At 44.0% G+C, this 13,397-nt stretch overlaps 1 protein-coding gene across 3 annotated transcripts in view; it reads right to left on the bottom strand.

Moving 5' to 3' along the window:
* Positions 1–2,586: 2,586 nt before the first annotated feature.
* SLC49A4 (solute carrier family 49 member 4) overlaps positions 2,587–13,397 on the bottom strand; it is a 68,964-nt gene continuing 58,153 nt past the window's right edge. The window contains exons 9-10 of one of the 3 annotated variants that reach the window (XR_013957184.1): positions 7,175–10,304; positions 2,587–5,731 (exon numbers count right to left, since the gene is read on the bottom strand). Coding sequence is in view for 1 of the 3 variants with exons in the window: in XM_080620768.1 (XP_080476894.1) it covers positions 10,189–10,304 (116 nt within the window). In the remaining 2 variants the exon portion in view is untranslated. Of the gene's footprint in view, positions 10,305–13,397 lie in introns of all 3 variants that reach the window. The other 2 variants (XR_013957185.1, XM_080620768.1) reach the window with 2 other exon arrangements.

Below are 13,397 nucleotides of genomic sequence, written 5' to 3'. Positions count from 1 at the left end.
CTCGTGCTCCAATCACTTCTGCATGCCAGCCGGGAGACACACAGTTCTGCCCCAGCCAAACAAACAAAAGTCATCTTTGAGTGCCTCATGAGTGTACGGCAGGCTGCGATCCTTTAGCGTAAGCTGAGACCTACTCTGAAAATCTCTCCCAAAAAGGTCTCGTCCGCACTTCAGTGGCAGTTGAGGATATTTTTGTATGAGGTTGTGATGTTCTAGTTCACGCTTTTGCTGCTCACCTGCCCACCACAAACCTCAGAGCCGCTCTTTCCTTTACCCACCACAGATTTCTTTCAGCATCAAAACTCAACCACAAAACCATGCCCACAATCCCAATCCTCAGCTCTGCCACCAAAAGCAGGTTTAGGAGAATCCTGGGCAGAGTTTGAGGTTCAGAACACCATAGGGTCATTTAATCAGCTACCTGTGCTTCCTCTGCCTGTGCTTGCCTGAGCTCCAATTATTGGGGTCCAACCAAGGCGGCATTTTCCTGTATGCTGACTGTGGGGAGGTTTGCATCCCCTGTCCACTGCCTTTTAGCACCTAAACCAGGTACTTGTTGTAGCTGTAGGTCTGTGGCCAAGCAGAGAGATGGACAAACGGATGGACAGGCTTACTCACAGCACAGCCCTTGCAGCTCCAAGGGTATGGGTCCAGCCCCATCCTGGTGGCACTGGAAGAGTGCTCCTCCAGAGCACCTCCAGTTCTGGGACGTGCCTGCAGATACGGAGCAAAGCAGAAAGCTTCCAAAAAGAAACCTCACTGCAGCCATGAGACCTGCTGCAAAACCTCCTGCTGACAGTTCGGGATAAGCTGGGGCTGCCCCACTGCTGTGCTCCCATGCACCCATGCTCGTTTGACTCCTGAAGAGTTAAGATGGATTTTGCAGCCCTTAGCCAAGGATGACTTCACTGGGTGACTGGCCCACACTGGGAGAGGAGAGCGTGCTGGTCCTGGCAGCTTGCAAGAGGAGTCCTGGCATGATGCACCCACCGGGCTTCCCCTCTGCCTGCACAAGCCCAAGCCATAGGGAAAAAAATGCCCTGGTCTCAAGTTTGTGTTCATGTAGCCATGGATGCAGAGCAGCATCAGTGGCGTGTGTCAGGTACAGGAGAATGCCTTGATTCCTGACAAAACTCCCAGCTGCAGCCCAAAATATGCTCCTGAAGCAGGTGAAGCACTGCAGCTGCTTCGCCCTCATGACCTGCAGCAAGAAGTAAAGGCAGGCCCACTTGCATTTGGGTGCTGCTGCTCTTCCCCAACATCAGCATCCCCCCATGCTGGGTTGCAACCCAGAGATGCCAAATCACCCACACCTGGCATTTAAAGTGGCCCTGACTTTTCCCCCAGCCTCTGCTGGTCCCATGGCCATTAGACATGAGGTATCTGAGCAGCTCCTCCACATCTGAGCACAACACTGAGTGGCTGCACCCAGCCTGGCCCCAGCCCAGCAATCCCACAGGACCCATCTGCCCACACATTAACTCCAACATGGTCACACAAGGAGCCACCAGCAAGCACCCACCCAGGATATGCTGATTGGGAGAGAGAGAATAAATCACTTCTGTGCCAGCGAAACAGCAGACTTTGACAACAGCAAAGTAGAAACTGTGTAGAACACCCCCAAAACAATTCTGAGAAGGAATGAGCATAGGGGGTTCACCAACACACAGAACTACACTAGGGATCTGAGATGGACCCTTGGCTCTCATCCCCCCAAAGGACGGAGGTTTCCTTTAACACCGCAAAGATAAATACAACCGGGACTGTATCTTTAGAGGAGCCTTAAGCTCCCATATATAGCCTGGAAAGAGACTGTTGCTAAGAATAGTGGGGCCCAGTTATTCCATGATACAAGAGTTGACAGATTTCTTCCCAGCACTAATAGGACATGAGGTTATTTTAAACTTGCCCTGGTAAGTAGTCAGGGTGTTACTGAAGAGCTGGTCCTAGAAAATAAACATGGATCAAGAGATCCCGGGTTGGGTCCATTTCCATTAAATGCAGAATAAACACACGGAAGGTTACTGCGAGGGGTCTCCTTCCCAAAAGCCCAAACAGAGATGTTAATAGTGGGAACCAGCAAAACCAACCGGCTTACAGCATCCCAAGCCGTGAGCCCAGATGAGGCAGCGTCAGGATGATGTGGTGGGGCAGTGGGGGCTGCTACTGCCACCAGCACCTTCCCCTGCTTGCTGGGGGACCCCTCTGCCTCAGACCACCCCACGTCCCTCAGTCTGCGGGGACCCTCAGTCCTGCAGTAGGGTCAGACTTCCACCAAAAGCCTCACCAAAAGCTATGGAAATCTTCCTCTTGGATGGATTGGGTGTTGGATGAAGTTACAGTCATTTCAACTAAGCAGCCCCCATCTCGTAGCAGTATCTGTTGTGGTTTTTGGCAACATTATAGCAGAAATAAACCATTCCCCTGTACTTTCTTGGAATTAATGAGCAGTGATGGCAGCACATCTGAGTAACCTCTTTAATGTGCAACAACCAGTACGTAAAGTAACACGCACTTCATGGTCAGATTCCAGTTTTAAAAAGAAATGACACAGTGGATGTGTTACATGACAAGTATATAGTGGTTTCAACATCATTTCCTCAAACATAAAAATACATCACATCAGAATATCGCATACAAAAAGTAGAATTTGCCCTAAAATAAAATTCTATCAAATCATTTAAAAAATTACAAAAGTAAAATGCATACAAACTCCAGTAAAATTTAACAGCCTTACAGGTCGAGAATAGTTTACAAAGATGCTCTCCCACATGTAAACCCCTCTTCCTTCTCCGCATGTTCACAAAGCTCAGAAAACCCTGCTAGGTGCATCACTTAATTAAAAGTTGTTTTTTTCCACCTTATCAAGTACTTTTTTCTCAAATGCACAGCAGAAAACATTAAACTTGGTCGGGGAAAGAGAGATTTTAATCTAGCGAATATCACAGGCAGAGAAAATAAATGTACCTGGAAAACACATTGTTGTGCCTGGGGGGGAGCAGCAGCCAGTGGCCGGCTGCCCGTGGGGATGCCTTGTTGTACTTGCTCAGCCCAGGTGCTGGGAGGCAGCAGAAAGATCGGGGCATGGCAGGGGCTGGGGCAAGGCAGCCAGCTCTGATTTTGCACCGTGGCCTTGACTGCACATCCAGGACTGGAGGCATCTCACCCCCCGACTGCTCCCGGCAGACTGCTCTGAGCATCCCTTCCCTAAGCATTACCATTTCCCACCAGTTTGTTAACGTAACCTGTCTGCCAGAGGGGGTTTTTACCCTCACAGTACATCCTGTCTATGCCTTATAGATTATGCTGGCCAGGCAGAGAAAACCAGAATCTGCACTCCACACAGAAGGCTCAAAAGGATAAGAACACGCAGCCCATTAACCAGGGCATTTCCCACCCCCTGCTCCAGCTACCATCCCTCACAGGATCCCACAGCACTTTCCAGCCCTGATCTCCCCTGCCTGAGGAGGGACATGGGGCATTCTCTCCCTTTTACAGGTGGGGAGAGCGAGGCACTCTATGCACAAGCATCTCTTCCCCAAGCCTCTGTGTCCTTCTGTGACTGAGCAAGCACATCATCTAGGCTCTCGCTACCCATCCCAGCACCACAAAAACCTGCACATCCCCTCTGCAAAGGGAAACATGGGGTTGGGGTAGTTTTGGCTTTTACAAACAGATGGGCTAAGGTCAGAGGAGTAGCCTGAGCCAAAAGGGATAAGCTCCCCATAAAGAAAGCAAGGTTTTGCTCATGGTATTTTCCTCATGTAATAACATAAAGTGAGTGCAACGAGTCTGACAAGATAAAAAAGCAGAGAAATCACATGGGGGAAGCCAGTGAGGAGAGAGACCGTGAAAAAGGAAAAGCTGTTATTGCAGACAGCAAGTCCCACCTGCCTTCTCTGCCACACCTTGGAAAACTGGCGCCTCTAAGCCATGTGCCCCAGCTGTTCCTGCAGCACAAATCATATCACAAACACAAAACAAAGGTCAGAACCTCATCCTTGAGGAACTAGAAAATGAGACTCAGCTAAAATTAGATTGCAGAAGACATCCCTCCTGCACAAGTAACCTGGGTGCCTACCAGTGTCACACTGCTGCGCATCCTGGTTGCAGCACTTCCCTTTTCGCCCTCTGCCCCAATCGCTGCCCCCCCTCAGTCCAGGCACAAAGCTTTCCGCAGCACTGCTGGGGCTGAGCAGCAGCAGGATGAATGACAGGGCTGCAAGAGTGGGCCCACACTCCATGAGGGCATGAACTGCTCCCAACACTTTGCAATCCCAAGTAAAAGGCAGGAGCCAGCACAACTGTGCAAATATTTGTTTTTGCTTGTCAAAACCTTGGATAGTTACATTTCTTCCTCTATTTATTAGTTTCACCTGTCTTGAAACACAAACTGCAAAAAATATAAGCAGATTAACATAATCTTCTGTGGCAATGCTCCTCTGCTGCCTGAAATCGCACTCCTGGAGGAAGCAAGGCTTGCCTTGCAGCAGAATGGCTGCAGGGAAATGAATGAAGCCTGTGTTGACACTGATAATCTCTCACATGTAAGCCTGGAGGCTCTCCCTCTGTTGGAAGGGAGGCAGCAGCCCCAAAGCAGCTTTTTCCTCTACACATGCTCCTCTTCTCCTCCTCCCAGCCCCAATGAAGGGACCCACAGAAGATGACGAAGTTCTTGTTTGTTTTGAGAGAGTCAGCATCTACCCTTGCATGACGGTGCACCCATAAGCACTGCTGCCTCCTTGCACACACCACATCCCTGCTCCTCAAGCCTGGTGCTTCAACAGCACTGAGAATGGACATGCCAACATTAAATACCAAATCAACGCCCAATATTCATGTATGCTTTCATACCACTGTAGCAGTTGTCTTGCTAAGTTATGACAATGACATATACTTAAAGACACATCTAAAAGACACTCCCCCCAACTAACGAAATATAAAAGTGCTTTTGTCACGGATACTTATTCATATTTGCAAGTGACCCAATGGAAGAAAAGAAGATGAACAATTAGAACCCTGGTGCCATAGCATCAAAGGGCAGTTATATCCACTGTGCAATTCCCATTCATATCTCAGTCAATCCACATAATTAAATATCACTTGCCTTTCTAGGAACAGCCAATATATGAATATCAACCAATTCTGCATCTTTATATTGCAGTGTATGGCTATGCAGTCACTAAGTTTACTATAGAACAAGCAAGGCATGAACATTGCTGTTCAAATTTTATATGGATTTGATCAACTCAATGCAGTATTTCAGTGTTGAAATGCTCTCTGGCAACCTCCTCCCCTTACTCAATCCACAAGCCTGGCAAGCCCCTGAATAACCAGCACAAACACTGATGCAGCCCAGGGTTTTCCAGCCTACTCCAAGATTAAAGTTGTCCCATTCCCATCCACTTCAGCTTTGTCAGATAGCTGGGAATAACTCTGTGATCCCATGAACCTGAGTACCTAACATGCACGATGCCTGTCAGCTCGGTCTCTCTAGGTGTGGGAGCTAAAATTATAAGCTTCAGGCAAACTATAGTCTCCTCATAACAGACTATCTGCTCACATACATGCAAAATCCTTTGGTTCTGCACTTTTTCCAGCTTACATGATTCTCTAAAAATCACTATCTTCATGTATATTAAGTACACAATTGGGCAATCCATCCCTCTAAAGCTGGCTTGGGAGTGCGGCAGCTCTTCTCCATTCCTCCAGCCCAGGGGAGCAGGTGGTCCTGTGGGAGGGTGAAGGAATCGAAAGGAAATTAATGGGTAACAGCAGGGACAAGACAGTAAACAGTGCCCTAAGTGGAGCCTACATCTACTAACCCTGAGCTTCCTCATTAGCAGCATGAAAGCTTGCACAGCTCCACAGCTCACAAGAAGAAAACCCAGCAGCACTGGAAGCTGAACTAAGAGTTGTTACTGAGCCAAGCAGAAACCTGAAGAGCGGCCCATACTGAAAATGAAGAACCATTAAGAGAGAGCAGTCATGGCAGAGCATCCTTCCTAGCATTATCAACATAAGGCATAGCACAACTAGTTAGATGTTAGGGGTCTCTGCTCTGCTGGAAAAAAGTGTTCTTCAGGGCCGTGAACTTACAGGCCACGAAGAGAAACAAATATTGTGACTGCCCAGGGCACCTTGCTCTGCTGGCAGTCACAGCACAAGCAGCAGCCAGCGTTGGCTACTCTGCGGCAGTGTAGATAAAACCGCCTGCAGTTACTGACTCAGAAGTTAGAGAGACTTAGAACTTTCACTAATTAATGAGAAATACTGTTCTGCACCTATTCTGCACTAACTGTCAATTGTATCAGCACTGCCTAGGGCTCTCCCTGCAGTCTCAAACTGACTTCCAGTAAAGTGCAGTTATCCTTACAGCTTGGACCCTTGGTAAACCCAAACAAGAGGAGACCTAGCGGTAGCCCTTATCCAAAAAATACTCCCACGGGTTGAGTTAGTGACATGGAATAGACTGCTTCTCCACAGGATGCTGCTGCTGGGCACAGATGGGGATAAAATATTTTTCAGAGATCTCAGCAAGCACATTTGCAATCCTCACCTCTGTCCTGTGCCAGACTTGCTAATCTAATAAAATCCTTAAGCCTGAACACTGTGTATGGAATGCAGCAGTGTACCGCACAACTTCAACTAATTTGGGAGCAATCCTTTGGGTTTCCCTCAGACTTACTGCAAACTCTGGTTGAGCCCCAACTGTAAATTAAGCGCAGGTCTCCAGCAGAGCCCTGCTGCACCACCCAGCTCTGGATAACATCTCCATTTTGGTGCAGACACATGGAGGACTGTAACTGGGACCACACACTACAGTGCCCAATACAGTATATTGGGTTTGTGTGGCAAAGTTCTGGTAGTGTGGGAGATACAGGGGTGGCTTCTGTGAGCAGCTGTCAGAAGCTTTCCCCTTGTCCAACAGAGCCAATGACAGACTGTGACCAAGGAGCCTGTGACCCTATGGGAAGCCAATGCTAGAGCAGGCTCCTGGCAGAACCTGTGGGCCCATGGAAAGAGGAGCCCACACTGGGGCAGGTTTGCTGCAGGACTTGTGACTGGCAGGGGACCCACACTGGGGCAGTCTGTCCCTGAACGACTGCACCCCATGGAAATGACCAATACTGGAGCAGTTTGTGAAGAACTGAAGCCTGTGGGAAGGACTCACATTGGAGAAGTTAATGGAAGACTGCCTCCTGTGGGAGAGACTCCACAATGGAGCAGGAGAAGAGTGTGAGTAGTAATCTCCTGAGGAGGAAGGAGAAGCAGAAACAACATGTGATGAACTGACCATAACCCCCATTCCCCATGCCCCTGCACTGCTGGCAGGGAGGAGGTAGAAAAACTGGGAGTAAAGTTAGGCTCAGGAAGAAGGGAGGAGTGGGAAGGTGTTTTAAGATTTGGTCTTATTTCTCATTATCCTACTCTGATTTGATCTCCTCAAGTTGAGTCTGTTTTACTTTGACAGGAAATGGTGAGTGATTTCTCCCTGTCCCTATATCAATGCATGAGGCTTTCGTTACAATTTCTTTCCTCTGTCCTGTTCAGGAGGAGAGTGATAGAGTGGCTTTGGTAGGCACGCAGTGTCCAGTCCAGGTCAACCAACCACACACAGAAACTTCTACCAAAGCATCAAAATTCAGGCGAGCAGTGAGCAATTCACACCGAGAAAAAGAATCAGCACAGTTTGAAACAAGGTGTTCACCCTTCCCTGGCTGTACAGAGTCTGCATTTGGCAGCAGAGCAGTATTTTGAATTGTTCAATGCTTTCTGGAACAGAGGCAAACCAGGTTATAGTCTGAATACTGCCTGAAGTGCTCCTCCATCTTAAAATAGTTAGGACAGCAAAAGGTTTAGACACCTCGGTCAGTCAGGACAGTGCCTGAGCTGTGCAATTTTAATCTTAATATAGCTACACTGAATTGCAGCAGCAGAGCTCTAAAGAGCCATCCAAGCTTCCAGTTCTGCCATGACAATGCAACTCCAGACTCTTGGCAAGCAATCCTTGGTTTCAGAAGACAATAAGTAGCAGCAGCTACTAGATACTGAAACTATTCCAGGCACTAAAACACAGTAAAAAAGAAGTTGGACTGTTAATACCATTCATCTGAAAAACAGTAAGAGGATGATGCCAGTGGATCTGAACATGCTGCTTAGATTGACTTAGTTATCCCAGTGTAGGTTAGATCCATTTCTACAAAGAGCTTGCTTCAAGACAGAAAAGATCATTTAGTAGCTGATGGGCAATGAGCTAAGTCAATTTTCTGTTACTACAGTAAATACATCCATTGCTCTGAAAACATAAAAGAGGGAACAGCTCATTTTATTGTACTGCACAGATACACTCCTGAGTTAAAGGTATTAGTAGCACATTTTCCCTGCAAAAGGAGAGCAGACAGAACGAATGGATCTGTGTCTGAAAGGTAGCGGTCAGTTCAGGGTTTATCTGAGCGAGCTTCCAGGGTCGGTGTCACCCCAGGGTGGCAGAGAAGAGCCCACACAGGAGCAAAAGGTGTTTGATTCAGACTTCTACAGAAGCAGAACCCTGCACACCAGCCTCCTCCAACATGTGCACACACCCCCTGTGATAAAACTGCTATGATAGGAAATAATTCACCCCCTGAACAGCAGCTGTGTCACAGACAGTGCATGTATGCATTTCCATTCACAGCAGTTACTAGTTTAGTTACAAACAGCAGCATACCACCATCCAGACACATGATTACTTAAAATAAACCTATGTAAACACATACCCTTATATAACTTATATATAATATATATATATAAGTTTTATTTGTGCATACATAGATATAAATACACGTGCACACACACACACAAACACACCCCCCTAACACAAAACACAGAACACACACATGGAAATACTGTAAATGATGCTGAACCGAAATCTAAGAATAGAATTAAGAAATTATTAGCAGGTTTAAAAATTGAGTTAAAAAACTATTCAAAGTGTCTTTAATATTTTTGTTCAAGTAAGGGCCAGAACGACCACAGATTAGTACTGATAAAAAGAGCTGGCATTATATTTCCTGTATTATGCCAAAACTCATGAGCTATTTCTCATTGTCATTCCGCCATCAGGGCACCTCATTAACTAGAAAGACTTTTTTTTTTAGCAAACAGTGATTTTAAAGACTTGAATTAACAAACAATATTGTTTAGGCACCCTCAGTCATAAACTAATCCTAAAAACCCACGCATGCCTTAGAATATCAGAAGAGAACTAGTGGGTCTTGGACATCCACAGTATTCAGTGGCACAAACAGGTCTTCACAATAAAAAAGGCAGTACTGGAGATGCAGGATAAAAAGGTGACACAGTGGTTGCCTTTAAAACCTTAATGTTTACCGACAGTGACTCTCCAGTAAACTTCTGAGACACCACGGATGCTTTGTATTCAGGAGATACACAGCCACAGTGGTATTCCAGAGGCAACTGCGGGTGAAAGCTGGGTTTCAGTGGCAGCTAAAGCTATCATTTACATGTGCTCCAGGGTGATAACAAACACCTCTAACAATGGCAAGGATTGTTTGGGATATTTAGTATGGCTAAAACCCTGGTACCAGTGTCTTATATCAGAAATTACTTTATTAGAATGTAAATGTAGTGTACAAGCACCAAATAATTTTGGTTTAACTGTTTAATGAACATTCATTATATAAATGACTAGTGATTTAAAAGGGAGCTCTTTTGAAAAACAAAACTGGGGGTTATTTTTGCCTTTTATCTTTTTTTCTTTTCCCTTTTGTGAAGATTATTCATTATTTCTATTCTGATAGAAGACTCCAAAGATTACTGGTACCCTGATGTGTGTACCTGTGACTCGGCACACACACATGCAGACCCACACACACAAACTGTACACCTCACTGCTACATCAACAGCCTTTTAAATAGAGAGCCCCAGCTCTGGCACCAGGACCTACACATTAGATATATTCTTTTGTGCATTTTGGCATCATTATCGCCACTCAAGTTCCACGTTTATCACAAATCAAGGTGGTCTTGAATGCAGGAACAGCCTGTCCCTCACCCTCTGTAATAAAGTCATGATTAAGTCTTGTAATCTCTGTTTTTCTACTGTTCCACCATGCAAATCCAGGCAGATGGGCAGACTGCAAAGTTAACTTCCAGTCTCTTCCAACCCCTCACCAGTCCAGCATTATCACACAGAGACGACGACATCGAGATAGAGTCTGTCGTAGGACTCACGGAAGCACAGGATGAGGAGCAGGCTGAGCAGACATGATCCTGGCAGGCACCAGTTGAACCAGGAAAACTCTGTAAACCAGGAAACAGATTCAGAGTTATCAAACACATTCTGTGTTTAAAGCAACAAAAAATTTGATTGATGGTGGGTCTGAAGGGAATTGCTGTGTTCTGAACAAAATCCTCACAGCTTTAGATTGATTCTATCGATTTAGATCAATTCACATGGTCTATAAGACTTCTCCATATATACCTTAAAGAGCCATCCATATAAGTTGTGCATATATCATATATATACACACACATACATACATATATATAGATATAAAAAACCCAAAACAAACAATGCCTCCAGCTAATGTTAATCCTCCTTATTCAACCTGTCAATAGAAAGAATGAGGAAAAAAGAAAAATCTATCATTGCTAATGGAGAATAAACCCCTTCTGAAGACTCTACTCATTAGTTCTTTGTTTTCCATGGACTGAAAACTAAAACAAATTAAAAGTGCAAGAAGGAGCAGGGTTTGATTTTGACTCAAACCTGCTATACAGTGTAAGGAGGGAAAACCAATTCCTCAGAAGAAACTTGCAAGTAGTATGATCAATTCAATTTAAAACTAGTTGCAAAAAAACAGCTCCTCAGAAGCCTCTTTTCAGATGTTACACATAATGTTCAGATGTACACATTTAATGCTCTTAAAAGCCTGTGTTCTACATTCAAGAAATCCTGTCATCTGGCATCTGACTATTAATTAGCACTTTTATTCAGTTTTTCAGTTTTTTTCAAACAAGTGCACAATTTCCTTTTTCTAATCTGTCAATTTACTGAAGAAACACTAATTTTACTGGAGATGATGTTTCATTTCTTTTTGTTTGTTTGTTTCCTTTAGTACTATTATTTATTTATTTTTACAGAATCTAAACTCTCCCTCAAGGTCTGAGGTAATCAAAATCAGGACTTCAGCACTGCTACTTTCTTAAATCTGTAATTTATATTGCTAAAAAGAAAAGCGCAATTTCTATAACACAATTCAAAAGACAGAAGCCTAAAAAACCCCCAACTTTCCAAAACCAGTAACCTTCAAGAACATCCTCCCTCATCCACTAAATCACCTTACAGTATCGTTTAGGCAGTAATCTTATTAAAACCTTAAGAAAATTATCCTCAGACTTGGAGAAAACTGTGTTATGTGATGCCAGAAGTCAATAGGCAAATGCTTTGTTATTATTCTGCTTATAATACTCTTGCTTAATTGAATTAAACAGACTTTAACCTAAATATCCTAAGGACCAAATTTAACTTGTGAATTCTTCACAGCTTTTGTAATACAGAATCTGTGACAGCACTGCTGATGCACACTAACATGTTGGTTGTGTGAAGCTAAAGGTTGATTTGCCTTTTTTTTTTTTAATTCCTTGGAAGTCGCTGCAGAAAAGGTGAAAGAAACCACATCCAGAGGCTGAGCCTGTGGGTCTCAGGGCACAGCACTTGCAAACAGGCTGAGCTTAAGAAAGGTTTACATCTCCACCATGCTAGATGGACTAAGATCTTCAGTGATCTGGAAAGTGTCCAGGGCTTGGCTCTTTCACAACCTTTGCAGTATCAGAGTACAAGGAGAAAACAAGAGAAATTGGAATTCAAACTACAGAAGGATTATTTGGCCAAAAAGCAAGAGCAAGGGAACAAGATAAATTTGACTGAGTTCTGGTTTATCTGTAAGCTTCTTAAATGCCATCAGAGAATGCATCCGAACCGAATGAAAGACAGTGTTTAAAATCATTATGTACCTTCTAACGGAGTCTTCCTCCTTCTCAAATGAGCCAATAGCACCCACTGGCATCAATCTCCCCCAGTGACTACATGCACTCTTGTATTTAACTGCATCACAGAAAATGTACTGAGCACAAATTGCTTTTTCGCTTTGAAGAAATGGGGAAAATAATCCAAGTATATGGATACACTAATTCCAAGTTTATCCTTACCTGCATGTACTGATACCTGCTAGGGAAAGAAATACTAGAGACAAAAGATGGCCCCAAATACCCTATTTATGAGGAAACAATTTCACTTTATCATAATTCTTCAGTCAGAAGCGAGACACACTATCCCCGTCCTCAGTTATTAAGTAATTCCAAACACTGGATTGTTACTCTGAAAAATGCTGAAAAAATTCTCAGAATATTCTGTGTAATCTTTTCAGCTCAGGTGTAAACGCTGGAAATCACAGTGCATGTGAAGAGAGTTCCCACCAATTAATATTAATCATAAAAGCATTCTTTAAAATGTGAAGACCAAACATCACACCATCGAAGGCTAGCAGGGATGGAATTTGGGTTTTACAATAATGCAGTTCAATGTCAGTATCAAAAAAAAAACCCAAAACACCCCAAATCAAAACAAAACCAAAAAACTCCAAACCAAAAACACCCAAAACACCACCACCCCTAAACACATACATTGCAAGCACATTTCACTCTGAAATTTGTCAGTCTCCTCTTGGTTATAAAAGACACCATCTTAAGAAGGACATGCACTCACAACAATATATAAAAGCTCACAATTTCTAATGCTTCCAAAGCAAGAATAAAGTATTGCTCTACAAATCTTGCATCATAAAGCAAACATTTACCACAACAACAGAATACAAACCAAAACCCTGCACCTTTGAAAACCATTAATAAAGATCACTTGTCGAAGGCAAGATAGGTTCTTACTTTACAGCTTAGTGTAATAAGATATATTGTAGACTATTAAATAGCAAGTTCAAAGTTATGATTATGAGTGATCAGGAATCAAATAATACTTGAGAGATGAGAAAGTCTGAAGAAGTTGATGAAAATACCAAGCACAACACTGTTGTACCCAATTAGGCCACTGGAACTAGATGATCTTAAGGTCCTTTCCAAACCTAACCATTCTATAATTCTATGATTATCTAAAGGAATGAATATTTCACCTTTGAGTAGTGGTTGAGAGATGCCCTCTCCCCTGCAATGGCAAGTCCAACCCACTGAATGGAGCTGACCACAAATGAAGCATTTCTGCTCTGCCCCTCCTAGACAGTAGAGTTATACCCCAAAGCATGAGATTGGATTCACTTTATTATGGTTTTGAACACCCACAGATACAAAGATATAATGGTCACATTGCTCAGGCCTTTATAA

Source organism: Psittacula echo (assembly GCF_963264785.1).
Source record: "Psittacula echo genome assembly, chromosome: 6".
NCBI classification, from domain to species: Eukaryota; Metazoa; Chordata; class Aves; order Psittaciformes; family Psittacidae; genus Psittacula; species Psittacula echo.
Note: the sequence above shows the minus strand (reverse complement) of the source record. Positions and strands in the feature narration are given on the sequence as shown.